The sequence below is a fragment of the Cyprinodon tularosa genome, unplaced genomic scaffold, assembly GCF_016077235.1.
Source record: "Cyprinodon tularosa strain WSP-4 unplaced genomic scaffold, ASM1607723v1 ctg275, whole genome shotgun sequence".
Classification (NCBI taxonomy): Eukaryota; Metazoa; Chordata; class Actinopteri; order Cyprinodontiformes; family Cyprinodontidae; genus Cyprinodon; species Cyprinodon tularosa.
Genome location: NW_024038980.1, coordinates 99210 through 126821, shown reverse-complemented (window position 1 = coordinate 126821; position 27612 = coordinate 99210). Strand labels below are relative to the sequence as shown.

Sequence of the window (27612 nt, the reverse complement as noted above, 5' to 3'; positions counted from 1 at the left end):
GACGAGCACAGATACAAGTCCATTATCTGAGGCCATGAGAATATCATTAGTGACTTTCACCAGAGCTGTTTCAGTGCTATGATGAGCTCTAAAGCCAGACTGAAACTCTTCAAAAAGTTCATTATGGTGGAAGTGATCGCAAACTTGTTTGGCAACTACTTTCTCAAGAATTTTGGATAAGAAAGGAAGATTGGATATAGGTCTATAATTGACCAAGTCATCTGGGTCAAGAGACGGTTTCTTAAGCAGAGGTTTAATTACAGCAATCTTAAAAGCTTTAGGTACATATCCCTGTAACAGAGATAGATTAATCATATCTAAAATGGAGGAGGAGATCAAAGGGAATACCTCCTTAAATAACCTGGTTGGAACTGGATCTAACATACAAGTTGAAGGCTTAGATGAAGACAATAATTTTGCTAATTCAGAGAGTTCAACTGGATCAAAGCAGTCTAAACCCGGTTCAGATTCCATGACTACCTCAGGTACAATCGCGGATAGAGGAGTGCTTATGATCTTATTTTTAATAAGATCAATCTTATTTATAAAGAATCCCATAAAATACATACATAAGCTATTAAGCAATACCTTTTTTCTTTATTAAAAATATTTGAAAACTCTCACATGGATCTGTGTTCAAATGCCCCTAGTTCTTTTAACTAAAAAATAAATCCAGTCAAACTAAGTATCCTCAAAAGTCACCAATTAGTAACCAGTCCATTTGTGTTTATTTTAACCTCAGAAAACACTCAGTTAATACAGATGTTTTTTTGAAAATGTTACAGAAAGCCATAGGATCATACAAAGAAATTAGCACCATAGATAAGCCAGAGGTACATCTGTTTAGAAACCTGCAAAATATTGATCAGACATGCATCTAGTTGGCTCAGTATAAACGATGTAAAAATGCAAAATGTAATAAATAAACTGGAGCAGACTTGTTTTCATAAGCTCATAACATTGAAAATCTAATGTATGAATAATAAATATCTGAATTTTTGTTTGAAAAGTCTGGTAAAGGGACAAAAAACTTTTTTTTTTTTGTTCATTTTAAAAATCTAACTTTTATTTTTTCTTTTCAAAGGTAGTTTTTAACCATGAAGAATAAGAAATCTGATTGTTTTAAATATTTCCCTAAATTAATCTAATAGAGAAGATTTAAAGAGAAAACAGTTTTTGTTTAAAGCATTAGATTGTAAGATTTCTTTTCAGCCATTATTTTTTGTTTCTAGGCTATAAAATGTTAAAGCTTAGATGGCGGGCATCAGAAGATCTCTCATGTTTGAACAGCAATTTGACTGTTTTTAAGCAGGGCTATAAATTTAGAAGAAAAAAAGTTGCTACTAAATAAAGCCTTTCAATATGGAAGCAGTGATAGATAGCCTATAATTTTCTGTCATTTTTTGAGCTGATGATTTGAGAAGGGAAGTATTTCTATCTTGAAGCCACAAATGGCACAGTGTTTGACAGACTCAAATGTGACAGCATACTTTAAGGTGGCCGACGGTGGCGTTGGATGTAGGAGTTTGCCCTGAAATCAAAGGGTTGATGGTTCAAGCCCCGACTCTGACTTTCAGTGTTGTTGTGTCCTTGGGCAAGACACTTCACCTGCATTGTCTACTGGGCTGCTGTACACTGGCCTGGTGGCACCAGTGTACAGCAGCCCCGCTTCTGTCAGTGAGCCCCAGTGCAGCTGTGGCTACAATGTAGCTTGCCACCATCAGTGTGTGAGTGAATGAATGTAGTGTAAAGCTCTTTGGTCAAGTCTCCAGACTTGAATAAAAGTGCTATATAAGTACATGCCATTTACCTTTTAAGGTTACATTAATACGTGTTATAAATAATGTTATAAGTAAATGTCAAGCTGCTCCTGGAGGATATTATTTTTGTACCACTCTTGAATGATGATGTAATCTTTCAGGACAACTGCTGCCAATTTTTAGAAAGCAGATTGGCCGGACTCGATGGTGGGTCGTATTAAATGATGAGTCGCTCTGTTGGTGTCGACTCACAATGCCCTTTACGTCAAAGGATTGGTTCTGGCTTCAAATGTAGTTTCAGCGACGAGCCAAAGGTTTGTAGACACAAACAGCCATGATGATCATCAGCAGCAGCAGGACAGCGAGGACACTCCCAAGTGTTACTATGATAGAAGAAGAGATCAGCAACAAATTTGATGCTGCACTGATGCACACAAGACAAGAGCATTAAACCCAAAGCAGAGCTCCTGTCTCTCACCTAAGTTCTGCTTCTGCAGGACCACATAAGGCCTCTCAGTCAGGCTGGAGTCATCCTGGGCGCCGATTATCTCACTTAGGCACAATATTACAGCGTGTGGGATGAGATGCAGCTTCATGTTTATCATGGATGAATGAGGAGGAGAGGCACTCCTTCCGCTGCATCAGGGTCCTAAAGTCACTGCTTTTTTTTTATTATCTATTTTCCTTCTGGATATATTTCATTAATAGAAATTTACAGTTTTGTTTTTAAGGGATTTTTTAAATCTCTTTTTTAATGAAAGGCAAAAATGTGGTGAAATTTTGCTTTAACAACAAAAATAAAACTGACTGAAAAAAAGATATCAGCGAAAAAATGTATATTGTGAGGAAAACATTATAGAACACTGTAATTTGACCCAGTTCTGCTGAAATAACTTCAGTTCTAATGATCTTGAAGGGATTTACTCAGCTTGTTTCACTCCTCACTTTTAGCAGTGAGAATATTTTTCCCTTTTAAAGTAATTTATAGGATACATTGATCAAATGCATTTCAGTTATTCTATATATATAAATATATAATCCAGCATTTATAATCCAATGTTTCCTGTGTGTTCCAATAAAACAACTCTGTTTGGTTTGATGGTGTTCTAACATTTGCATATACAAAGCAAATAACTGCTGCTTTAATTTTATGTAACATGAAGAGTACTTCTCCAATCTTCAATATTTACTTTCTCAGTGCACAATGTCACCTAAAGGTGACATTTTATAAATTAAAAACCAGATTTCAGGTTCTGTTTCTGCAGGGTGACATCTGGGCTCTCAGTCAGGCTGGCGTCATCCTGAGCACTGATTATCACACTGAAACCTCATTTTAAAGCCTGTGGGATGAGATGCAGATCATGTTACAGGATGGAGGAGGAGGATGGAGGCATTTTGTCTTTTGCTCCTTTTGAGTCCCTAAGCCACAGGGCTATTGCACCGCTGAGATTTTGATTACTTTTTTCAGAACCACTGACCAATTTTATATTTTATTTATATACATTTACTATAAGTGCAGCAATAATAGCCTTAAGAAAATTATGTTTTAAAGTATGATATAAATAAAATTGTTTATTCTAAAAGAGCTATAAATATGACCTAACCAAGAAGGCTGTTTTCCTCTTATCATGAGCTTGGAGAAATAAAACATTTACACTTCTGTTAGACTTGATGAGTCGTTTTATGCTTGAACCTAAATAGTTACAGGTTTCATATCAACTTACCTCAAAGTGATTTAAATTATAGGTTGAGCAAAGGTTTCGTCTCAGTCTTGAAAATAAAGCTATAGCATATTTTTCCATGCAATTATCCACTAGTATTTCATTAGTGCTTGAGGGAAATATGTTGTCTCATTCCAGGAACTTGCTGACATAATGGGACATCCTCCTGAAAACTAGGAGCCACTTTCTGTGGACGATACTATTTTTTACCTAACTCTATATTGAGGTTACCTATATGTAAATAACCAGCCAATTTCTGAAAAGTAACTGCTAAATTGTGCAACTACCTATTAAGTACCATCAGATTAGTATCTACTTTCCAAGAAAGTACCTTGGCAAGCTTTTATGAAAGTAACAAATTGTAGGAAATTATCTGTTAACCTCTAAGCCTGGGATAAGGAACTAATAATTATGTAAAGGATTCATTTAAGTACCTCATAGATTCCCAAAAAAGCTCAAGACAGGTGTTTGGTATATATTCTAATTACATAAGGCAGAGGTACACTAAGAGGTCATGTTTGATATTTATTCATTTGAGAATCATTTTAATAGAAAGTTACAATGTTTAGTGTTCCAGAGGTAAAAGTAGAATATGCAAATGAAATGTTCAAACCTTTTTACTGCAGTAAACTTTCAGTCACTGCAAACCTGAATCAAAGATTGTCAAATTCTACTTATATGTGTACAGAAAATAAGAAACATGATAAATATATTTATAAATTTTTACTGACAACTTCACAATGACATGAAATAAAACCATAAAAAATACCATGTGGCATCTTTTATTACTGTTAAGATCAGATAGAAGTAAAGAATGATGGATGACACAAGAATTAGCTATTATGTTTGATTTTAAGTTTCTTCTTATGCTGATTGACCCATCTTATTGTCATCTTACTCCTGTTGATTTACTATGTGCAAAACTAAAAGCCATACAACAAACTCATCATCCAACAAAACCCATGTCTGAGTGGGCAGAGCTGTTACAGCGTATCCATTACTCCACAACGGAATAACTATTCTAAGAAATTTGGCTAAAATCAATAAAAAAAATATCAAAGTGTATACAGAGGGAAAGAAAAGTACAAGGAATGTTGGGTGTGATTAGTTGATCTTCAAAATTACTAATATTAAGTGACTGTAGTGTAGTGGAAAGGCTGATGGCATTTTACCCATCAAGATCTTTCAAAACTTCAAGTGTTTTGGGTTCATTAAGCAGCAGGTGGATTTTTGTTTTTGTGCACAAAGATTTCAGACATTTGAAGAACACACAGCTACGTCTGTTTTAGTCCGAAGCACTTTTAAGATGTGGAAAAATTGAATACTGCCACCCCTTATTCGTGGCATGTAAGATTAACTTTTCCAAGGAGAATTCTTCAGAGAAACTTTCTAAAGAGGAAAGCTTTATATCCTGATCTTCTGATGATTTGTGTCACATTTTAACCATCATCAAGTTCAAAAGATGCCAGTGATGCATTTTCTGCACTGGGATTAGATGTAACGGATAAAAACATGACACAGCTGACAGAACAAACCAAAAAAGAAGAGAGATAAAAATACCAGATTGGCTAATTAGTGTTATAAAATGCCACCAGCAAACAGATAAGGTTTGACTGAGAGGCTTTGTAAAGACTCAAAATTCACAAGGTTGGCCTTGTTTTCTCACAACCTCAGCGATCCTTTCTGGCATGCTAGATATAAACTTCTGAACCAAATCCCGGTTTATAGTGAACCATTCTTGTCTTATCAGAGCCTGCAGCTGATCACAGTTTGTTGGCTTCTGCTTGTCCACTTGCTTTTTGAGGAACGACCACAGGTTCTGCATAGGATTGAGGTCCGGAGAGTTTTCTGGCCACAGGTCCAGAACTTCCACCTCATGATCTTTGAGCCACTTGGTTACAGCTTCTGCCTTGTGGCATGGAGCCCCATCATGCTGGAAAAAATATTTGTCATCGTCAAACTGCTCGTGGATTGTCGGAAGAAGGTGCTCCTGGAGGACATTTTGATACCACTCTTCATTCATAGAGGTGTCTCTGGTCAGAAGTGTGAGGGAGCCCACTCCCTTGGATGAAAAGCAGCCCCAGACACGCACCATATCTGGATCCGCCACACAGCTCTTCTGACAGGCCTCGCCCTTTCTTCTTACCAATTCTTTTCCAGATGTAAACAATTGGAAGGTGGACACCTCAGAGAAGATTACTTTGCACCAATCTTCTGCGGTCCAGTCAACATATTTCCTGCAGAACTGAAGTCTGCCCTGGATGTTCTCCTCTGACAAGGGCAGCTTCTTTACCGCCCGTTTCCGTCTCCCTCCGTAAGCAGATGTTCGGACTCCGACCTGCTGCAATTCTTTCGCCAGCTCTGCGCCCAGACTGCCACCACTGCTCTTGCTGGATAGTTTTGGGCGTTCAACACAATGTAAAACCCGCTTCACCGTGGACAGAGACACTTGCATTCCAGCAGTTTCCAGTTCCTGCCAGATTTGAACTTTGGTGGTTCCTGGGTTGTCTTTGAACATCTTAACTAGTTTTAGTTCATCTGAGTGCGAGAGCTTTGGCCTTCTCCCAGACCGAGGCAAAGTGCTGACGCACCCAAATAAATCATACTTGCGTATAATCGACTGAACCGATGATTTTGGAATCTGCAGGTCTTTAGAAATGGCTCCGAGAGATTTTCCTGACTTGTGTAGATCAACAATTCTCTTTCTCACATCTTCACTGAGCTCCTTGGATTTCCCCATGGCTTTAAAAATAGATGTTCTAGTGAGGGCTGTGGAAAAAAGGGATCCTTTTATGATGGCTGAAAGAAGCTGTATTAATAAAACCATTAAAGTAACATTTTTGCAGTTGATAAGAGAATGCAAACTTCTGATTGCAGCTGGAAGCTAGAGGCCAGGTTCCCTGCAGCTGGCTGAGGCCCAGATGTGCTGCCCTCAGCAAGCGTTTCAACACGTTGCAAAGGGGACTTTGCACACGAAGAACCACAAGCTGCTGAGGTGCAAATGCTTCAGCGACGAGCCAGAGGTTTGTAGACACAGACAGCCATGATGATCATGAGCAGCAGCAGGACAGCCAGGACACTCCCCAGCGTTACTGTGGAGGAGCAGAAAAACACACACAGACATCAGCAACAACACTTCATAACAGAGAATAGGAAGCATTCAGCGCTGCACAGGAGATCAGAACATGGCGATGACACTGTAAAAAAAAAAAAGGAACAAAAGAACAAAACAAAACAGCGGCCCCGAATGGAAGATTCCCATTCCTCATACTGGCTCCCAGTTAAACGTCACGTCTCACCAAGATTCTGCTTTTGCAGGACCTCATATGGTCTTTCTTTCAGGTCGAAGTCCTCCTGAGCGCTGATTACCAGGCTAAAACAAAATATTACAGCCTGTGGGATGAGATGAAGGATCATGTTACAGGATGGAGGAGGAGGAGGAGGGTGGGAAGCGTTTCTCCTTCTTCTTCTTCGGCTGCTTCAGGGTCCTAAACATAAAGCTACTGACTACCGGCGGAGCAGTAGCGCCACCAAGGGGAGACTGCAAGGAAATGTCAGCTCCCAGTAAAAACGTAATGTTCGTCATGGTCTTTTAAAGAGAAAAAGTGGTTAAATTACTCCAATAAAATAAATCTACCAGCAGGTTGTCATCATTACATTTATTATTTTGACCAGAATGTTCTAATATAACTATAAATCAGACCCATATATTATAGAGAAATGGTGGTCTAGTGGTTAGGTGCATTGTGCTTGGAATCCTGAGGTTCTTTTTTCATGCCCCACTCCCACAGACTGCCACTCTTGGTCCCTGAGCAGGGGCGTCAGCTGACCCAATGCTATATAGGGGCACAATATGGCAAAAGAATAAAAAATAAATAAAAAAAATTGGCAATTATTTATTTAAAAAAAGCATGGGCACAGATAATTAATGCAAACAAGTGAGCAAATATTTTATGAATAAATAAATTGTACCATCAGATTATTTTCTGCATCATTAAATATCTACCTGAACCAAACTGAATTGAATTGGCCCACTTATGAACCTAACTGTATATCTCTAATCCACTACTGATGAAGGCGCAGTTTATCTTCATTAAATATCTGCCTGCAAACATGAACTTGAAAACTGAAAACTTGAAATGTGGAACTGTAAAAGGAAAAAAAAAAAAAAAAAACACCTCTACATACATACAGGTCTGTGTTTATCATTTCTATTTGGGCCCATCCTATGATGGTGTGATGGTGATGATCCTATAAGGTGTGTATCATGGCCAGAAAGATGGGGGAGCTGAATGTTCTTTTTTTTTTTTTTTTTTTTACAGTAAATGGTTGCATCTCGGCTTCATTTTTGCAAAGCTGTCAATCAATTGTGACTGGCTTAATTTGGAGAGTTCTCCGCGTGAGAGCCTGCCCCTGGAGTACCCAGGCATTGCAGATCCACCACGGGGCACGTGCCCCTGTGAAAAGGGTCTGCTGACGCCGATGTCCCTGAGCAAAGACACTTAAACCCAAACTGCTCCCCGGGCACCGCACAATGGCAGCCCACTGTTCACCAAAGAAATGGGTGAAATGCAGACAGTGAATTATATAGTTTAGGTAATTGGGGAGGGGGGCTGACTTTGTGACACAGTCGATGGATGCAGACAGACACACACAAAATATGTCAGAGGAATTATTCACCTAAAATTAAACACCTTATCAAATGGAAATGGCTAAGCAGGCCTACATCCAAAGGTATTCATCTTTTATGGACCTTTTTTAATCTCTGCAGACCCTTTGGATGGTAAATATGACCACAAAATCCAGGAAATGTTATTAGGAAGTCTCAGGCCATCATTCATTAAACTTGGCCATGGCAAACAACATCAATGAGTAGAGAATATAGATTCAATAGAAATATGAGGCATCTTTTTTATGATAAGGCACATAATATTATTTTGGCCTTTATGATAATGACATTTTGTGGATGTGTGTTTTGGTACAAAAAGGTGTCACTCACAATTTTTCATGTAATTTTTTCCCTGAGATAACTATGATCAAACCTTTATAACTCTTGAATAACATTTTTTAGTTTGTAACTATAATCAACTGGCCTCACATATAGTATAAATATAAAAAGGAATCGAGAAAGATTTAGTTATCAGTTATTCCTATAGATCACATAATTTACAGATGTGAGATGAACTGTTTCCTTCAAAGTTCTTTGAACTGTGACAGAAAGTAAATTTTAATGTTTCTGATAATTATAAATAAATGTTCATGTTTTTTCTTTAATTTAGAAAATATTAAAAAACAATGAAAAACATACAGACAGGTCAAACTTTTTGGGGTACCCAATACATCATCTCTCCTCCTGTCGGATGGATATAGGTTTTTTTCAAATCTTTTCTTCTAGCTTTCAAGACATAATGAATATTACGAAATGTCAGCCACGCTGGACAGAGTGCTTTAAATAATGTCACTGCAACAAGAAAGCATGCAGAAAGACAGAGGCCATCACTTAATTGGATGTATTAAGAGACACACACATATCCTTCTAATTAGTATCAGCTTTGGCTTGATTAACCAAGGAGGTGTATCTAATTGGGTTAATAGGGTAAACAGAAAAATGCACCTACAGCAATTTTAAAAAGTACTGTGAGTATTGCTCTGTTTATTAATCTCCATGCTCGCTCAGCAGGAGCGAATGACGATAATGTCATTATGCAATTAGCTGTGTTTTCCTTTACATCGACTTTAGACAGAAAACCTTTAACCAAACCTCTCTGATCTGATAAAGTCTCCTGCATGATTAACCATTTCTATAGATAGCATCTTCTCCACGATAAAATATGATCACACACCGTGTGCATCTGAGAGTCTAATTTACTGTATAAATAAAGGATAACAGAAATTAAACCAAATCTTTAATTTATTTAGATTAAAATGCAACAATTTTGATAGTTTACAATCTATATTTGCTAAAATGTCTAATTTTAATAACCAATAATTCTGGTATTTCCTGCTGATGCCCTTGCAGTATATTGTACCATATTTCTTTTAGAGCTAAGTGTTAGAAAATGTTTTTTTCCCTTGTAATTCCATAGATGAGTGTATCAGTCTGAAAAATTGGCGGTGTATTTCAGTGTCTCTTTCATGTATCCACTGCGCCTGCTTGGTCTCCACTTCAATAGCGTCTCTCACACCAAAGGGCTTTAATCTACTCACCATCCTTGAGACAGCAGCGGCTTAGTGGGCCTGAACTTTATGTTTGGACCCATAATTATCCATATAATCCCATTAGATAATGGGATTAAAGTAAATTCTAAGGATTAATATCTAAACTGGAAGGTCTGTTTGCGTTCTATTTCTTTATCCAAATATATTTTAATTGGGTAAACTGACATCACAGAGACTTAACAGGCTTTTTGTAGATTTTTAGCTGGAAGTTTCTCTCACAATCATTCAGAGTACAGTCATGGCTTGTATAAAAAAACAAAAACAAAACAGACACCGATAGCTGGCTACAGCAGTACTGCTGTAGATTTTTCTTGGTTAACATCATCTGAAACATGAAACTGATAGAAGGAACAGCACAGATGAAACCAGGTATTATAATTACTTTATAGACAATTTGCAGAAATCATGCCAGGGAGGACACAACAATCATCACACAAGTCTCTGAATCAACCATTTAAAGTATAACTTCTGACTAAAACATAATACATCTGATGATACACATCTGAACAGTCTTTAGAATAAAAACCTCAGTGGAGAGGCACAGCATCAGTACCACCTTTACTGTGTGCACATGTTTAGCTTAAGGCAAAACAGTCCAACCAGAGTCAAAGGACACTATATGTATTCTTTTTTATTATGTTTATAGGAATTATTGACTTAAGAGTTTGAGAAAATAGACAATTATTCAGCGATATAATGAAAGAAAGATGTCTGCTTTTAATGTAAGAGAATGTATATTATTTATTTTTTGTATTGTTCATTTATATCTTGTAGGATCTAAATATTAACTTTTTTTTAGGTAAAAGTTATCAGATCCTAATGAAATACAACTATTTAATGAAGACTGGATACCTGTCAATGTGGTTTGTGCCTAACCACACTAAACCAAAAAATAAAAGCAATATTTTTCTCCGGAAATTAGATTTGCTATGAAAAGAATTGTTATCTCGTCCTTTGTTGGAGATACTTTGGATCAAACATAACATCTTTACATTTGACCAAAGTAGAGAAAATGCTGTAGCAGAGTCTGCCTAATGACATCAATAATAAAATGATATAATCTAAGTATTAATGTCCTTTCCAAAGCCTTATATAGGTGCATCTCAATAATTTAGCAAATATTCGAAAAGTAAATTAATTTCAATGATATACAATGTATTACAGAGTGATGTATTTCAAAGTCTTATTTCTGTTCATCTTGATAATTATGGCTTGCAGATAATAACAATAACTAAAACACTGAAAAGTAAATATCCAGCATAACTAGGGAAAAGACTGCTGACCTAACAACAGTCCTGCTAAAGATAAGGTAGCTGTCTCCCCTTCACATGGAGGATGAGCAACAGACTTATACAAAATTATAAAGAAGAACTATCTGAGCATCCTATCGGGGCTAGACTTTTGACAAAGAATTTAAATTTTTTTCGTTACTTAAAATAAAACTTGTTTTTTTCTTTTTTTTGGAATCTGGAGGAAGAGTAGAAAGGCGCATAATCCCACTTGCTTGAGGTTCACTGTAAAGTTTCCACATCCATTGATGAATTTAAGAGCCATGTCATCGACTGTGACCTCTCAAGTCTAAAGGTCATGCGGTTGTCCACCAGGACATTTTAGAAAATCATGTTTTAATCTACAGCCACCAGAGAAACCCAATATCCTTATCATCCTAGCAGGACAACATAAGGATATTCTCTTTGCCAGCCTGAATCCATGCAATAATTCATTCCAAATGCCCAGTATTGACAGCAGTACAGCACTAGTCAGAATGCCTGAAGTAAAATCCTTTTATTAACCTTATATAATATTCCAATTTACTGAGATACTAAACTTTAGGCTTTTTGTTTTCTGTAAACCATAGTCCTCAAAATGCAGATACATAAACAATTAAAATACATTACTCTATATGCCATAATGAATTTAATTTAAATAAAACTACATAAATTAAAGTTATTAAAATGAAATACCACTTACAACAAGCTAGCATCACATGAGAAAAAAAGCTATATTATGGAGCTGTGGACTGCGCAGGTGATACAGGTCTGAATCACACCTGGAGCAAAGATGTACCTATTGCTATGTTAGATCCTCCTGTGTAGCAGCCTTGAATTTTTCACCAATCTGCTGTGAAAATTAGCTGACATGTTCAACATCAGCACCAGGAGAACAGTCAAGATGACAGATCATGTAGGGGTTCAATCACAAATGACTTTAAAATGTGGTTCAAAGAGGAGTTCAGAAGCACACGGTGGTGGTCATGTCTTTCTGTGAGACGGTGGCCATGTTCAGGCTGTCAGGATGGATCTCTGGGATGGTCCTCTCTGGTCTCAGACACACAGCCAGTCTCTGTGAGAAACAAGGCCTTGGTCAGACGTAAAACAGGTGATATAGTAAACATGTTTGGATTGTCTTTTTTTTTAATCCGCAAACCTGTTTGAGAGAACCAGGGGTCCACACCAGCTTGTAGACCATGTAGATGGGGATCCACATGAAGGAAGAGAAGCCAATTATGTAACCGACCGTGATACTCCAGTCTGGGTACTTATAGTCAAACAGCGTGAGGGGAGGTGTTTTCAGCAGAGAGCTCACTATAATATACTGAGAGGAGAAGAGAAAATGTAGACTTCCATATTAAAAATTGCATGTGCAGATAAAATAGGTGGTATAACTGAATTACTATCGGCTTCTGACCTCAGTAATCTTGCAGGTGAATACCAAACAAACATACATTAAATCTTACTGGGATTCAAGTGATATGATTTCATAAACGATTATCCTTTCTAAAGGTAAGCAGCAGAAAGTTTGGAGAACTGTATTAATATGCTCATACTTTTAGTGTCTGAGAGAATAGAGGCAGATATGGTTTGTATTATTTTTGTAAATGTACTACAGCTTTTGAGGGTCTTTGAGAGGTGAGTGGTAAGGCTGTTACAAAGGTCCATCCATAAAATACTTTGGTTTCAGTTGTTTTTTGATGGGAAACAGATTTTTTTCTTCCAATGATTTATCCAAAGATAAATAGCAGATTTTGTCTTTTTGGTGATGTGGTCTTGTGACGTTTAAATTGCAGTATACTTTTATAACCTAATTTCATGCTTTGTTTTTGCCTTTATAAATGTTAAACTCAGATATGCTTTAGGCTTCTATCTCTGAGGTTTTGTACCACGGAGAAATAGTTCTGTCTTTTGTTTGTTTGATTATTGGCTGATGGGAAAATCCCATTTCCAGTCTTAAAACTAATTCTCAGTTAGTGTGACTGGGTCATGCTAACGAATGAATGAGCTTTTCACTGTAACTCTGACTGTAGTTTTTTAAGTAGAAGATTAACCACCTTAGTTTCGAGTCTTCTGAAACGTCTGTGTCAAAAATTTGTTAATGGCCGTGTTCTTTGTGGTCCAAAAATGCTTCCTATTTCACCTGCTTTAACCTTCTAATGTGTTTTCTGAGTTCATTCTACACTTTTTAAAAATGTATTAATGGGAAAATATTGAACATTCAATATTTTTACCTGTCGCCTGTGAATATTTCTTTCAGCCCACTGCAAATGCTAGTAGACAATAGGTAGAATAAAAAGAAAATAGACAAAAAAAAGGTGGATTCAAAAAAAGCAGAGACCTTAGAGTAGAAAATAAAGGATCACATTTGTTTTGGTGTTAAAAAGGTTTGCTGGAGAAAATATTCAACACTAAGGGATTTAATTGAGTTTAGTGGCTTCATTTCAGCAGCCTTAAAAGGTTGTTCCAGAAAGTGTTTTGTTTTGTACTTATATCTTATCTCTCTCTCTCAGTCTCCCAAATAGACTATTTCTTTATGAATCAATTGCTTTCACATGAATGCAAGTTAACATGTTTCCATTGTGCTCTTCCAAACTATATGCCGCTGCTGCAGTAATTCAGGTTTCCCATTAGGTTATTGGTGTAGTTAAAACTAATTATGTTTTTTTTGTTTTATCTCTTACCGCCAAAAATGCAGGACTTATGGCGACCCAGCACACTCTCCAGAACAATCCTGGTGCTTGGCCAAGCATTGCCTGAATATCATTACTAAATCTTTTGATCCCTAAAAGCATAAATGACAGACGTCAGGACTGTATCTCTTACAGCATATTAACAGTAGAAGGGACAGAAAAAAAAAGAAAGAAAAAGTATATGTGTACCATAGAACCAAGAAACTGCAACAGCTTCAAGGAAACCCACTGCAATAATGGAGCATCCTACTCCAAACTCTTCCAGTAGCTTCACCACATAGGCCCCACCCTATAATAATATCAAAGTTATGGGTTAAAACATCAGTGAATGTTTTATACTCAACACCATCATTTGAGACACAATAATCAGAATTTAAGTTTACAAAAGATAATCTTGACTTAGATATTACAATGATGAGGAGGTAACGAGAAAAAAAAACATGCTCAGATGAGCAAATCAAACTTACATTTGTAAGGGTGCTTAGAGAGCCCAAAAAACAGACGAACACCAAGCCTAGAACAAAAAGCTCACGTCTGTGAGAGAAGTACTCTGGATATTCATCCAGCACAGCGGTGATGATTGCCTCCAGCCCTCCGAACTAAAAATAACACAAACATTACTATTAGATCACCCATACATTAAAGTGAGCTGCAAGACACCTAAGTTGAACTTAAAAAAACATTTCTAACCACTTGTTTTATTGGATTAGGTCAGTGGTTCTCAAACTTTTTCTGTCATTCCCCACTTTGGACAAGGGGGAATTTTCAAGCCCCGCCTGTCCCCATCGCCCCAACACAATGCTAATGAAATATGAAACAATCTTAAAATGTTCCAATTTTATTGAAGTAACAAGTAGTATCTAAATACAAACTATCTACATCAAATAACAGCAAGCTCAAAAATAAAGAAAATAAAAATGCAGCTGTGTCAAAATTTGTATCAAGCTCAAAGATAGAAAAAATTAATGTGCCACTCTGCAATCTGTTAATAAAAGAAAATAAGTGAAATCCATCTGGCAATACAGGTCTATTTATCCCTGCATTAGTGGCTTCAATGAGCCTGTTTTGCATTGCACAGTTTCTCAAAACGGGGTTGCAGGCTTGATACTGCCACTCTCAAGTCATGCTTTGTTTTCAGTGAAGCAGCAGCTGAAAAGCCCATCTCACAGAGATATGATGTGGCAAAGGGAAGAAGAATGCACACAGCACACATAGTGGGGGAGAACGGGGTTGGGAGGGAGGAGGCGCCCCACGGCAGCAGGACAAGAAAAGGAACGATACGTGCTTTCCCGTAACCCCCAGATTCCACATACTCCGTCAGCGCTCCGCTCCGCTCCGCCCCGCTGACGTACGTCGTGCGGAGCGCTTGTCTTTCATGGAAATCAATGAGAGCTGTTCCACATCCACCGCTACTCCTCCGCACGTCTCCGTCCACGTACGTCTTCTCCGTCCGTCACCGACAAATTACGGAGCCGAGCTATTTTTTGCTCCGCTCCGGTCCGGCCAGGTCAAGATCCGCAATTGCAATCGCACCAAACAGGAAAAAGAACCTCGACAAATTCCGGTTCGTCAAATTAAAATATAGTAGCAACAGATTGGTGACTAGAAATTATAGCACAATTCTTATAAATATCTAAAAAATAAAAAAAATAAAAAAAATAACACCGTTTATTTAAATGATTGGATCCAAACTATTGGTTATTCACCAACCAGGAAGCAGATTTCTCATCTCCATTAAAATATTTATTTTATACCGAGGGACTTAAAGTTTAATCAAATCCATTCAAAAGAAACTTCTTATTACATGAATGAAAAGAGATGCTGAGTTGTAGAGAACAAGTTCATAAAAAAAAAGCAGTTTTGAATTATCCTTATCTCTGTTACAAAAATCTACAAAAAAAAAAAAAATATATATATATATATATATTTGGGCAGAAACTGAACATATGCTGGATGATGGTGGGATTTTTTTAATATGTCATACTAAATTAAGCGCTCACAGGGTTCATACAGGAATGAGTGACTCTAATTTAATGCTATTTTAATGCTATTTGAAATTATTTTAATGCCATCAACAAGAACCATGTACACAAGTTATTAGTGTACATGAAATATGGAGCTGTAAGCACAGTTCCATGACTCCTGTATGTATGTAAAAACACACACACACACATATATATACGTATATATATTCTCAAGCTTTTTCTCCGCCTCGAGCTTCCTTTCCGAACATACGGCTTTATAAACAGTTCCACGCAAATTAATAGCGATATAATATATCTGACAAAATTGTTTTTAGAAGCATTTTTATTAAAGAATCATAAATGCAACGATAAACATATTTAATTAATTTTAGTGCCAATTAAGGGCTTGATTAAAAAAAGAATTATGAATTGTAATTATTTTTAATGATCCGCGGAAACCCTGGTTCATCTGGCGCATGCCCTCTACGATCTCCAAGGAACTCAGAGCGGAGCGGAGGGGACAGCGGCGGCTGTAGGCTTTGCTTTGTGCAGGCGGTCTGGAGCGCAGCGGGGCGGAGCGCTGACGGAGTATGTTCTCCAAAAGTCGCTAGATTTGTCGCTAGTCGCTTTTTTGAAAAAGAGTCGCTGGAGGGGTCTGAAATATGGCGTCAAAGTCGCTGAGTTGGCAACACTGGGGCGCGAAAGTTTATTCCGTTACAAATAATATGCCGACGTCACGTCAATCATCATTTTGGTACTTCAGTTCCAGGGGAAATTTTTCTCATATCTAATGTTCTTTTAATTAGACTGCATGTAGGCTAGTAATGATTACTTTGTGGGTTTGATTAGTCTAAAAAGCGGCAACATACAGCTATAAGGACAGTTTTCTCTCACACGTTATAGTCACACACACACACACACACACCGGAACTTGGCGCGCCCCACCTGTCACGTCTCAATTCCCCACCAGTGGGTCGCGCCACACACTTTGAGAACCGCGGGATTAGGTGCAATGTTTTAAAGAGCTTTTTAAAAATAAAAAATCTGAGAAGTGTGGCCCCATCACTCAAAAACCCATCAATGACATCCAGCGCTAATTTGCGTTTAGTAGTTTCTATAACAAATAATAAGTAATTTCCTCTTAGTGTGAATCCAGTTTTCTGTGAAGGTCTGCGAGTTATACCACTGAACATTAGAGAAAAGATATGTTATGTAGAAGATTGTGCAGAAGTTTCGGTTTGGTTTAGAAACAACATCACTAGTTTCATTTAAGGGGGCCCTGCTCTATGTAAAATCCAATCCAACTTTATTTATAAAGCACTTTAAAATTGCGCTACAGTGAACAACAGCAAACCCATACACAGAATCAGAGGACTTAAATTTATAAAATCAATAAAAGCTTAAATAAAAATAACAAAATTAAAATAAGAACTAAAAATAAAATAAATTAGTTTCAAGGAGGATTTAGAATCAGACAAAGATGTTTTAATACGCAATGGGAGGTCCTTTCTTATTTTTGGAGCTTGATCCCCCCTAAACTTTTGTTTGTTTTTTTAGGCACCAAATGGAGCAGCTGATGGGCTGATCTGATTGTATGAAGGTGCATGTCCACCTCAGTTGCAGACTAGTGCCATTAAGAAGAGATAGTAATGGTAGAAACCAAGCTGGACTGTGAAATTGCTGTTTGCCATGTTGTGCCATTTAAGGAAGGGGTCATGATCCCTGCCTCCACCCACCCAACCTAAGCAAATGGGTGATTAACAGGCCCTGATGTCTGCTGAGGAGATAATGCAGTCATTTGATTCAACTGAGGCTGGAGCAAAGACGCATCTAAAACATAAAGGACAGTGGGTTCCGAGGACAAGAGTTTGTGTTCCCTCTAATTTAGAGCACACAGAAAAGATCATTCAGTGGTGCCTCTGCTATGAAAAGAAACAATACTTGCCATCATAAAAAGGTCATGATGCAGAACACCTCTGCTAAACAATACTCTTGAACAGAAAACCCCTCCATTATCCATTTGATGAAAGTTAAGATTATTTACAAGAAAGAATGTTCAAAAAGTCTGGATTCTAAATATGGAAAGCCAGTAGAAAGATTTACCCAAAGATCTATATCTTTTCTGTGGAGTAAGCATATTGACACTGTATCTAAAGTCTTTTTACAGTAGAATAGCTGGATTTATACCGACATAAAATCCCACACAGGTAGACTTAATTAATTGATTTAGTTAGGGGAGAGATGAAGGGAATTAGTGGTAAGGAATTTTCAGATGATTTATTATAAACAGATTGAAGGCTATTAATCATTCGCCTTCTGCTTTATAACTATATAGTAATTTATGTCAATTCATAATTAACATATTTTAATAAAATAACATATATTAATAAAAATCCTTAAAGTTTGTAGTTTAAAGAACTCCCCTATTCTCTGAAGATGAGACATGCGAATTTGTTGCAAGCATTAGTAAACCTCAAAGCAGTGCAGATAGGTGGTTACCTTTTAAAAGGCACATTTAATAAACATGAGTAGAAATAGCAGTGACATGCTTCTTTTTTCAGCCCTTTGTTGTACAAACTGAGGTTTCAATTACATATTATTATGTAATGACACAGATTTCATACCGTGCTATCGAGTCCCAGTGTGATCATCATCACAAAGAAAATGATTGCAAAAAAAGTAGACCCCATCATGTTTGCAATTGCTTCCGGGTATGTGATGAACAGTAGACTTGGCCCTGAAATGCAAAATAGTAATAATGACAATAAATGTGTTTAAGGCAGAATTTACAAAATTATGAATATGCAGTGGTTACGTTTCAGTCATCTGATTTAAATGGTCATTGATGAATTTTCTGACCTTTATCTTTGGCCACATCCTCCACCTCTACTTTCCTCATCTCGGCCATGTAGCCCAGAACCGTGAAGATTACAAAGCCCGACACAAAGCTTGTCAGACAGTTCACCAAACTTGTCACAATTGCATCACTATAAAAAAAAAAAAAAAAAAAAAGGTAAAATACACGTAAACGTAATGCAACTTACTTAGATGATGTTACTGTCTGGTTTGATTTCTTTTGGAGGTGCCTTCTGTCAAACAATTTTACAACAACCATATCCACATCTGGCGACAGCATTTATGAAAGATTTAAATGCAATATTCCACTAATGAAGAGCAATTTCTTGCTACAACTATGGTTTTATGGTTATAACAGCTTAATCTGATGTAGAAAAAAAGAGAATGGAGTGGTATGATATAAGGAGACAAAAAATTAAACAAATTTAATAATAATTAGAAAAAAAAAAAAAAATATATATATATATATGTATATATATATATATATATATATATATATATATATATATATATGTATGTATATATATATATATATATATATATATATATATATATATATATATATATATATATATATATATATATATATATATATATATATATATATATATATATATATATATATATACAGGTGCTGGTCATAAAATTAGAATATCATGAAAAAGTAGATTGATTTCAGTAATTCCATTTAAAAAGTGAAACTTGTATATTATATTCATACATTACATACAAACTCATATATTTCAGATGTTTATTTTGTTTAATTTTGATGATTACAAATGACAACAAATGAAAATCTCAAATTCATCATATCAGAAAATTAGAATATTACTGAAGACCAATAAAAACAAAGGATTTATAGAAATGTTGGCCAACTGAAAAGTATGAACATGAAAAGTATGAGCATGTACAGCACTCAGTATTTAGTTGGGCCTCCTTTGGCCTGTATTACTGCAGCAATGCGGCGTGGCATGGAGTCGATCAGTCTGTGGCACTGCTCAGGTGTTATGATAGCCCAGGTTGCTCTAATAGTGGCTTTTAGCTCTTCTGAATTGTTGGGTCTGGTGTATTGCATCTTCTTCTTCACAATACCCCATAGATTTTCTATGGGGTTAAGGTCAGGAGAGTTTGCTGGCCAATTAAGAACAGGGATACCATGGTCCTTCAACCAGGTACTGGTAGCTTTGGCACTGTGTGCAGGTGCCAAGTCCTGTTGGAAAATGAAATCTGCATCTCCAAAAAGTTGGTCAGCTGCAGGAAGCATGAAGTGCTCTAAAACTTCCTGGTATGTGGCTGCGTTGACCCTGGACCTCAGAAAACACAATGGACCAACACCAGCAGATGACATGGCACCCCAAACCATCACTGACTGTGGAAACTTTACACTGGACTTCAAGCAACGTGGATGAAGTGCCTCTCTTCTTTTCCTCCAGACTCTGGGACCTTGATTTCCAAAGGAAATGCAAAATTTACTTTCATCAGAGAACATGACTTTGGACCACTCACCAGCAGTCCAGTCCTGTTTCTCTTTAGCCCAGGCAAGACGCTTCTGACGCTGTCTGTGGTTCAAGAGTGGCTTGACACAAGGAATGCGACAGCAGAAACCCATGTCTTTCATACGTCTGTGTGTGGTGGTTCTTGAAGCACTCACTCCAGCTGCAGTCCACTCTTTGTGAATCTCCCCCACATTTTTGAAGGGGTTTTGTTTCACAATCCTCTCCAGGGTTCGGTTATCTCTCTTGCTTGTACACTTTTTTCGACCACATCTTTTCCTTCCCTTCGCCTCTCTATTAATGTGCTTGGACACTGAGCTCTGTGAACAGCCAGCCTCTTTAGCGATGACCTTTTGTGTCTTGCCCTCCTTGTGCAAGGTGTCGATGGTCGTCTTTTGGACAACTGTCAAGTCAGCAGTCTTCCCCATGATTGTGTAGCCTATAGAACTAGACTGAAAGACCATTTAAAGGCTTTTGCAGGTGGTTTGAGTTAATTAGCTGATTAGAGTGTGGCACCAGGGGCCATCAATTTTGAACCTTTTCACAATATTCTAATTTTCTGATATGATGAATTTGAGATTTTCATTTGTTGTCATTTGTAATCATCAAAATTAAACAAAATAAACATCTGAAATATATGAGTTTGTATGTAATGTATGAATATAATATACAAGTTTCACTTTTTAAATGGAATTACTGAAATCAATCTACTTTTTCATGATATTCTAATTTTATGACCAGCACCTGTATATATATATGAATGTATGGATTTTTTGCATTAGGTTTTCTCCTGTATACAATTAAATACCTAAGTGAAAAACAAAGGGATTCAAGTCATCATTTGTTATGTCATATAGGATTATTTTGGTAGTTGGTATTGAGACATTAAATTATGTTTTCTTTCATTTACTAAGTTATGTAAACCTCACAGTAAAAATGTAGGCGCTGAATATTTGTTCCATCAAAAACAGATTAGAATACAAAATCCCTTTATTGTCCCACAATGGTGAAAAAATTGTCACACAAATGTGGACCTTAGAAAAATGTATAAGAATAACATACTAGTGAAGAAGATAAACAATAAAATACTATACTGTAAATTGTTTTAACAATATAAAACTGTGCACCTGGAGAATAAATAACCAATATACAGCTATGGACATTTTTACAGTAAGGGATATTTGAAAATACCTCTAATATCAGAGATGTGCAAAATGACAGCAGCATGTTATTTAAATGACTAAGATAGAAACTTTGCAAAATCAGCATTAATAAACAACTCATTGAGGTCATTGGATTGGGAACAGTGGTGGTTGTAAAGTGAAACAAACCTAAAGGTTTGTTTGTTACTATTGTGGAAACAGACCTAAATCAATTATAATCTAAACGATTACGCCTCTCAGAACAGATACATTATATGTTTTCATTAATAGCTTCCAGAGGAAGCTACCTTCTATTGTGGCATCTGGTTAATTCATGGTGGTGCTTTAACTTAGAAGCATGCTCGCAGATCTGCAGATGCAATCTTGTTTGTGTTAGTCCTTTTGTTAAATTTAAACAGTGTTTATATTAAACATGTATAGTTATTGTGTGCTGATGGGCTTTTACTGTTTCATACTAATCTTAGCTAATGCATGATTTACATCAGTTTTATCTTAATATCAAGACTATCTACTTTATTTTTAGTTGTAAAACACAGATTAAAATTAATCAGAAGTTGAATGGTCAGTGGACTTGTAGGCAACATACCGATAGCAGTTATTTGTAAAAGGGTTGTAGCTAGAAAGAGCCAGGAGAACCCCAAACCCAGGACCCAGAGAGAAGAAGATCTGAGCAGCAGCATCCACCCACACCTGGAAAACAGATGCAGACTTTTTGACCCTTTCTTGATTCTGTCATCTGGGATGCTGCAGTTTTTTCAAACATGGAAATTAATCTTAAACATTACTTCCCATTGGCGGTTTAGTGACTTAACTATTGTAAAGTCTCTGTTTCTCTAAACTGTGAACTTGGCTAATCAATGTAATTCTGTGTTTGTCAGAGGAAGTTCGAGCATCTGCACAGCTGTATGCAGGGAGATCTGAAGAGCATTCGGCGGTAAAAAGAGGAGAACAGCGTTGGATATCCGTGAGTGAGAGAGAAAGGGGGGAGCCTTTGTTAATGGGTAGAAAATCTAAACTAATTATGCATCTTATTATCCTGCTCTGTGGTTTATTTATGCATCTCATTTCATCTCATCCATATTCGCTTCCCAACAAAGCTCTTGCAAAGGTTCAGTGAAACACAGCATTGAGCCGGAGGGAGGAGAGGACTTTTCATAGATGGAAGAGATATATAGGCAGATTGTCAAGAGGCTGCTATCTATTGAAGAACTCTGTCGAAAAGATTTGTTAAAAAACCCTCAAGTTAACCTAAAAGTATTTACAATAAACATTTATTATTCTTCAGAAGAAAAATGAATCACTTTAACAAACATTCAATTTAGCTTCTTTTATAATTTTAATGAAACATGAAGCCAAAAATAGGCTACTAGAATAAATAAACAAAAAAATCTCCTTCACGTTTGGCCTGCATATGGGATAATATCATATGGTACAAAACATGTAATGTTTTAAGCTGATAGAATGGGTTAGGAATCAGCCTATCATAATAGAAATGGAAAAAGTCTTCATGCTGTACTTATTTTTATTAAGACAGATAATGATTATCTGAATAACATACACTGGTCTCTAGCAGCTTGTCCCACTGTGGTTTCAGATAAAATACCACTCCTCTCCAGGCCCCTGGCAGAGTCGCACCACGAATCAGCAGGATAAAGAGCACAATGTACGGCAAGGTGGCGGTGACCCACACAACCTAATGGAGAGGAAACCAAGGGAAATAGGAACATTTATTTATCTTGGTAATTCAATTATAAAATGCTTTTTAAGATGAGTTACACGTGAATGCTTAAAGCTAAGGAAAAGAGAAAATTAGAAAATGAACAATAGAAAAGGATGATGTACAGTATGTGCACTTGATATTTAATGAACTACGCCATTGCTGCATCTTTGCTGGAAGTCTTTCTGGGGATTCGGTCAGTTTGCTGAGAAATCAAGCAGCCACTTTGACATTGAGTTGTTGTGTTTAATCACTGTTGTAGTTTGTTTTGATTTTGGAACTAGAGTTGAAATACCAATGTTAAAATGTATATTAAAAGAGGATTAGACATATAATTCAGAAATAGGTGATATTTCAATGCTGAAAGCATTGTGAGATAACAACATTTCAACAGTTTAGTGTACAACATTCCGTAAAAATTCAAAAAATATCCACTGGACTTGGTTTTCAAGATTTGAAGACGTTTCGCCACCTCTCCAGGAAGCTTTCTCAATTCAAATGTCTGGATCCGCAGTGAGTTTGAGTCTTATATAGACAGTGTACTCAGTGTACAACATTGTTTTGATGCTGAATTAATGTTTTAAACTGAAATTATTTCACCACCATTTACAACCTTTACCGTCAATTGAATGCCAGCTCTCTTAACTGAGCCAGCCGGGTACTTTTAGCAGTGTGGTGAAGGTGCCAAGTCCAAAATATGATATAAGCATCTTCAATAGGATTGGCATCAGAAGGATGCATCAAGTGATCACGAATTTCCAGATAAAAGGAAATTCCTGATTGACTTTGGACCTGAAAAAACAAAACAGCAGCAAATGACATGGAAACCCAAATCAACACTAACAAAGAGAATTTTAGACCACCCAGTAATACTAAAGTAATTTTTTTCTTTAGTCCAGATATGACACTTTTAATGTGTCTGGTTTAGGGGTGGTTTTACACAAGGACTGTGACGGTTATAGTTAATGTCCTAGATATGTCTAGATGTGGTGAAAGTTAAATATCTGAGTTCATTTTCTCCTGCAAATGTATTTTCCCTCCACAAAACTTTTCATCTGTGCCTGAATACTACCTGGATTGTTAGTAGCAACGTTTCTGTGATGAATATCTTTTACATAGCTACAATTAAACCCTAATCATAATGTTGAGTGGAAATAAATGCTTAAAATCCATCTATGTGAGGTGTGAAGTAAACTTTTTTTTTACTGAGGTGCATCTGAAGATAAAAAAGGATGTCCTACCTTCCCTGAGGTTCTCACACCCTTCCAGAGGCTGAAGTAGACTATAGTGAAAATAAGAAAGAGGCAGAGCATCAGCTGCCAGCGAACGCCCCCGATGTCTCTCAGCCCTGAAGATTTGTGGATCTCAAGAACGTTTCTCCTATTCAAAGAAAATCCTTGTATCATCAAGTTGTCAGCAAACAAGGCAAGAGGGGTTTGGGGATAAAAATAACCAACTTGGCAACATTTCTGAGGGCTATTACAGTAAAAGCTATTTATACATGCATATGTGGTTTCTTTTACTCACACTTACATGCACTTACGTGTAAAATTCCTCTGCCGGAGACCTGGAGGAATTTGTCCAAGTCACGTTATCCATGCCAAAGTAGTTGGTGCAGTTGGGGGTGTTCCAGACATTATTGCAGTTTGTCCATGGGAGGATGCTGGAGAAGGAGGAGTAGAAGTAGAAGAGGGCCCAGGCGATGATGGTGTTGTAGTAAAAGGACACATACAGAGCGATGACACATATGGCATATCCTATTCCTGAAAGAGGAAGTCACACCTTACATAATATCCCCACTTATAGCTTAGTTTTGTAAACCATATGCTGTGAATAATTATGAAAAGGGTTCAATAAAAGGGGCTGTGTTAAACCAGTTCATTGTTTACCATTACCTTTAAAAATGGGACAGATGTGTTTCCATATGGATATGGCTCCAGTTCTGTGAAACTGCCCCAGTGCCAGCTCCATGTAAAACAGCGGTACGCCACCAAAGATAGCCATCAAAATGTAAGGGATTAGGAAAGCACCTGAACACATAGAAAAGAAAAAAAGAAAGAAAGAAAGAAAGAAAGAAAGAAAGAAAGAAAGAAAGAAAGAAAGAAAGAAACAAAGAAACAAAGAAACAAAGAAAATAAAAAAGAAACAAAGAAAGAAAAAAGAGAAAGGAAGAACCATAAAAAGTTGCTTATGAAAACCCAAGTAAATTTTAATTTCCTGCATTGAAAATCATTTTTATTGTGACCAAAAAAATTGGAAAAATACTTATGACTTTTTATCGTATGTCATTTCAAGTTATGTTCATTTAGTTGCTTCAAATTGCTCTACTAAATGTAACCTTCATTGTAGAATCAAGTGCGTCAAGCTTTTTCTTTCTTGTATATAGACATTTTAAATTTCAAGAGACGAAAAAAAAAACACGGACAGACCTACAATATGATAAAAATAGCTTAATTGAAAATAAAAAGAGTGGAGGTGAAGTTGTTTTTATGAAGGTTTTTTTTTTTCTTTTTTCAGAACGCGCGGTCGGCACCATGGACAGTTCCCATCATTAGTTGTCTTTTATAAAGTAGTTTTAAATGGATTATGATTTTTAACACGTATGTTAATTATGATTATTAATATCATTGTAACTTTTAAATTATATTAAAAAAGTAACTGACTTATCAAAAGTAGTTTAAATATTGTGTTTGGGAGGATAACATCGAAAAACAGTCTTACCGCCTCCGTTTTGATAGCAAATGTAAGGAAATCTCCAAACGTTTCCCAAATCCACCGCAAAACCGATGACAGACAGAAGAAAGTCCATCTTTTTACTCCATTTGTCCCTGGAGTCTGTCTGGGTGACAGTTGGCACAGCCGCGGCGTTGTTGGCGCTGTAGCCGGAGTTTGGGGAGCCCTGCTGGGGCAGTGTGCCGGCCATGACCGCTGAGTCCTGTTCGGAGCAATGGACTGTGAAAAGTCATGGAGAGGAGCCGCTCCAGAGGAGAGGGGGACGTTTCTCCTGAATCCAATGACAAGGCCGAGTGGGAGGAGTTGGTGAACCTGAGGAGACACGGATGGAGGTACCTGTTGTTTGTGGGGAAGGGGGGTTATATGTTTATACTTTCTTTCTTTCTGAAATATGCTTTGACATGAAATGATATGACTTAAGTTATCTAAATAACCTGCTGAAATTACCTAATGCTTGAACTCTGCTTATTCTATTATTTTTAAGTGCTGTTCAAAAAAGCAAAAGTAAAAATACATCAGTTTTACCTTTATTTTGATTGTCTATATATAGGCTGTTAAAAGGACATAAATTATGGTTTGAAATAGGTCCCCTGATTCAATACTATATGAAATCACCTTTATGAAACTAGTCTCACTGCAAACAACAAATTTCAAGCTAAAAAAAATTATCAGCTGAGTAGATATTAGGGTTTTTGTCACGTTGGTAGTAAACCTCCAACAGAATCACATGTGTTTTGCATCAGCTTTTTCATCCAATACCTTCCTGTGTTGTTTTCAATCTTTGTCTCCATTAATTGTAATCAGTTTCCATGTCATTGCAGAAAAAAAGTATCTCCTAAGCTTAATGAATTTAACCACCATATGTCACTGTGGGGAAGGCATTTTCAGGGTCATGCGTTAAGTGTGTTTTCTACCACACAATTTAACTAGAGCTCAACACTGCTCTTACCTGAAAGAAGTTTTTTGGCAAATTGAAAAATGAACTACCTGTCTTTCAAGGATAACCTTTTTCCTGCCATTTATCCAAATTTATGTTGGTCTTCAACTATTTTGTCCTTGCAGCAGATTTTTCTGCTTGTGCAATGTGTGCAAACTTTATCTTGCACACATTTTTAGCTTAGATTAACCTGTAAGATATACATAGCCTGGGATAATGTTTTATAATCTCACCCTACACTAAAGGTCTCAACAACCCAATACCTGGAGTGAATCTTGATCATTGTCCAGCAAACCTATTGGGCCTGATTAGTTAGGATACTATCATTACTTCACGAAATCATTAAAATCTCTGTTTACCTACTACATGAGTTCTGAGTTGTTTGAGTTGGTTGCACTGGATTTTATTGAAGACTTTTAGAAATAAGAAAGTGATTTTTAATTTTCACATATAAACAAAAACAATTTTCTTTTTACTTAAGAAAAAATCATGTCTAACAAAGTTTTTATCATAGTATTTATTGACTTCTTGGCAGAAGTTTCAAATGCTGAAATGAAAATCAACTGATACATTTCAAACAGATAGGTCACAAAAAAGGCAAAAATTAGATGTATTAAAAAGTTAAGTGAAAAGAAAGAGGATGACTATATTTAAAATAAGTGGACCGGTGATAGATCCTTAAACTACCTTGTCCTCCTGATCTGATTTATTAATATAGTTTGCTGAAAACACCTCTGTCATATCCGAGCAGTTTAAGTGCGCTCATCTAGAAAACCTAATAAAATGACTATCATATCCAACCCTTTCAGCTCTGCATAGACTAAAAGACTACTATCTGGATACAGTGGCATCAGAAATCATAGGTGAGCAGGAAGTAACTGAGGGAAAATGGATATGACGCAGTATGAGATACAGGCAGAGGCATCCAGCATCATCTGGAAATTGTCACGTAAAAGGCCCAGTTGTAGCCAAACTGTCTGGACTGGATGTCACATGACTAAAGTTGTTATATTAGAATTTATGAAAAGGTGCAGATGGCTAGTATATACTCCTAATAATCACATTTTAATCACAACTCACATGCA

At 36.7% G+C, this 27612-nt stretch overlaps 1 protein-coding gene across 1 annotated transcript; it reads right to left on the bottom strand.

Annotated features, from left to right (window-relative positions):
* Window positions 1-10065: 10065 nt before the first annotated feature.
* On the bottom strand, window positions 10066-25804 carry slc6a4b (solute carrier family 6 member 4b). Its single transcript, XM_038290014.1, has 13 exons — window positions 25579-25804; window positions 24753-24887; window positions 24401-24620; window positions 24099-24237; window positions 22699-22833; window positions 21727-21830; window positions 18488-18615; window positions 18253-18365; window positions 14132-14263; window positions 13854-13953; window positions 13656-13756; window positions 12128-12295; window positions 10066-12043 (listed from the first exon to the last, which is right to left on the bottom strand). The coding sequence occupies exons 1-13, from the start codon at window positions 25778-25780 to the stop codon at window positions 11933-11935; spliced, it is 1788 nt and encodes a 595-aa protein (XP_038145942.1). The 5' UTR covers window positions 25781-25804; the 3' UTR covers window positions 10066-11932.
* Between the last annotated feature and the right edge of the window lie 1808 nt (window positions 25805-27612).

Excerpts from the sequence above, each read along its gene's own strand:
- slc6a4b (XM_038290014.1), bottom strand. The coding sequence starts at position 25,780 with ATGGCCGGCACACTGCCCCAGCAGGGCTCCCCAAACTCCGGCTACAGC. Across the intron at positions 24,888-25,578 it reads TTGCTATCAAAACGGAGGCG|GTGCTTTCCTAATCCCTTAC; the intron begins GTAAGACTGTTT and ends CTATGTGTTCAG. Across the intron at positions 22,834-24,098 it reads GTGTGAGAACCTCAGGGAAG|GTTGTGTGGGTCACCGCCAC; the intron begins GTAGGACATCCT and ends CCTCTCCATTAG.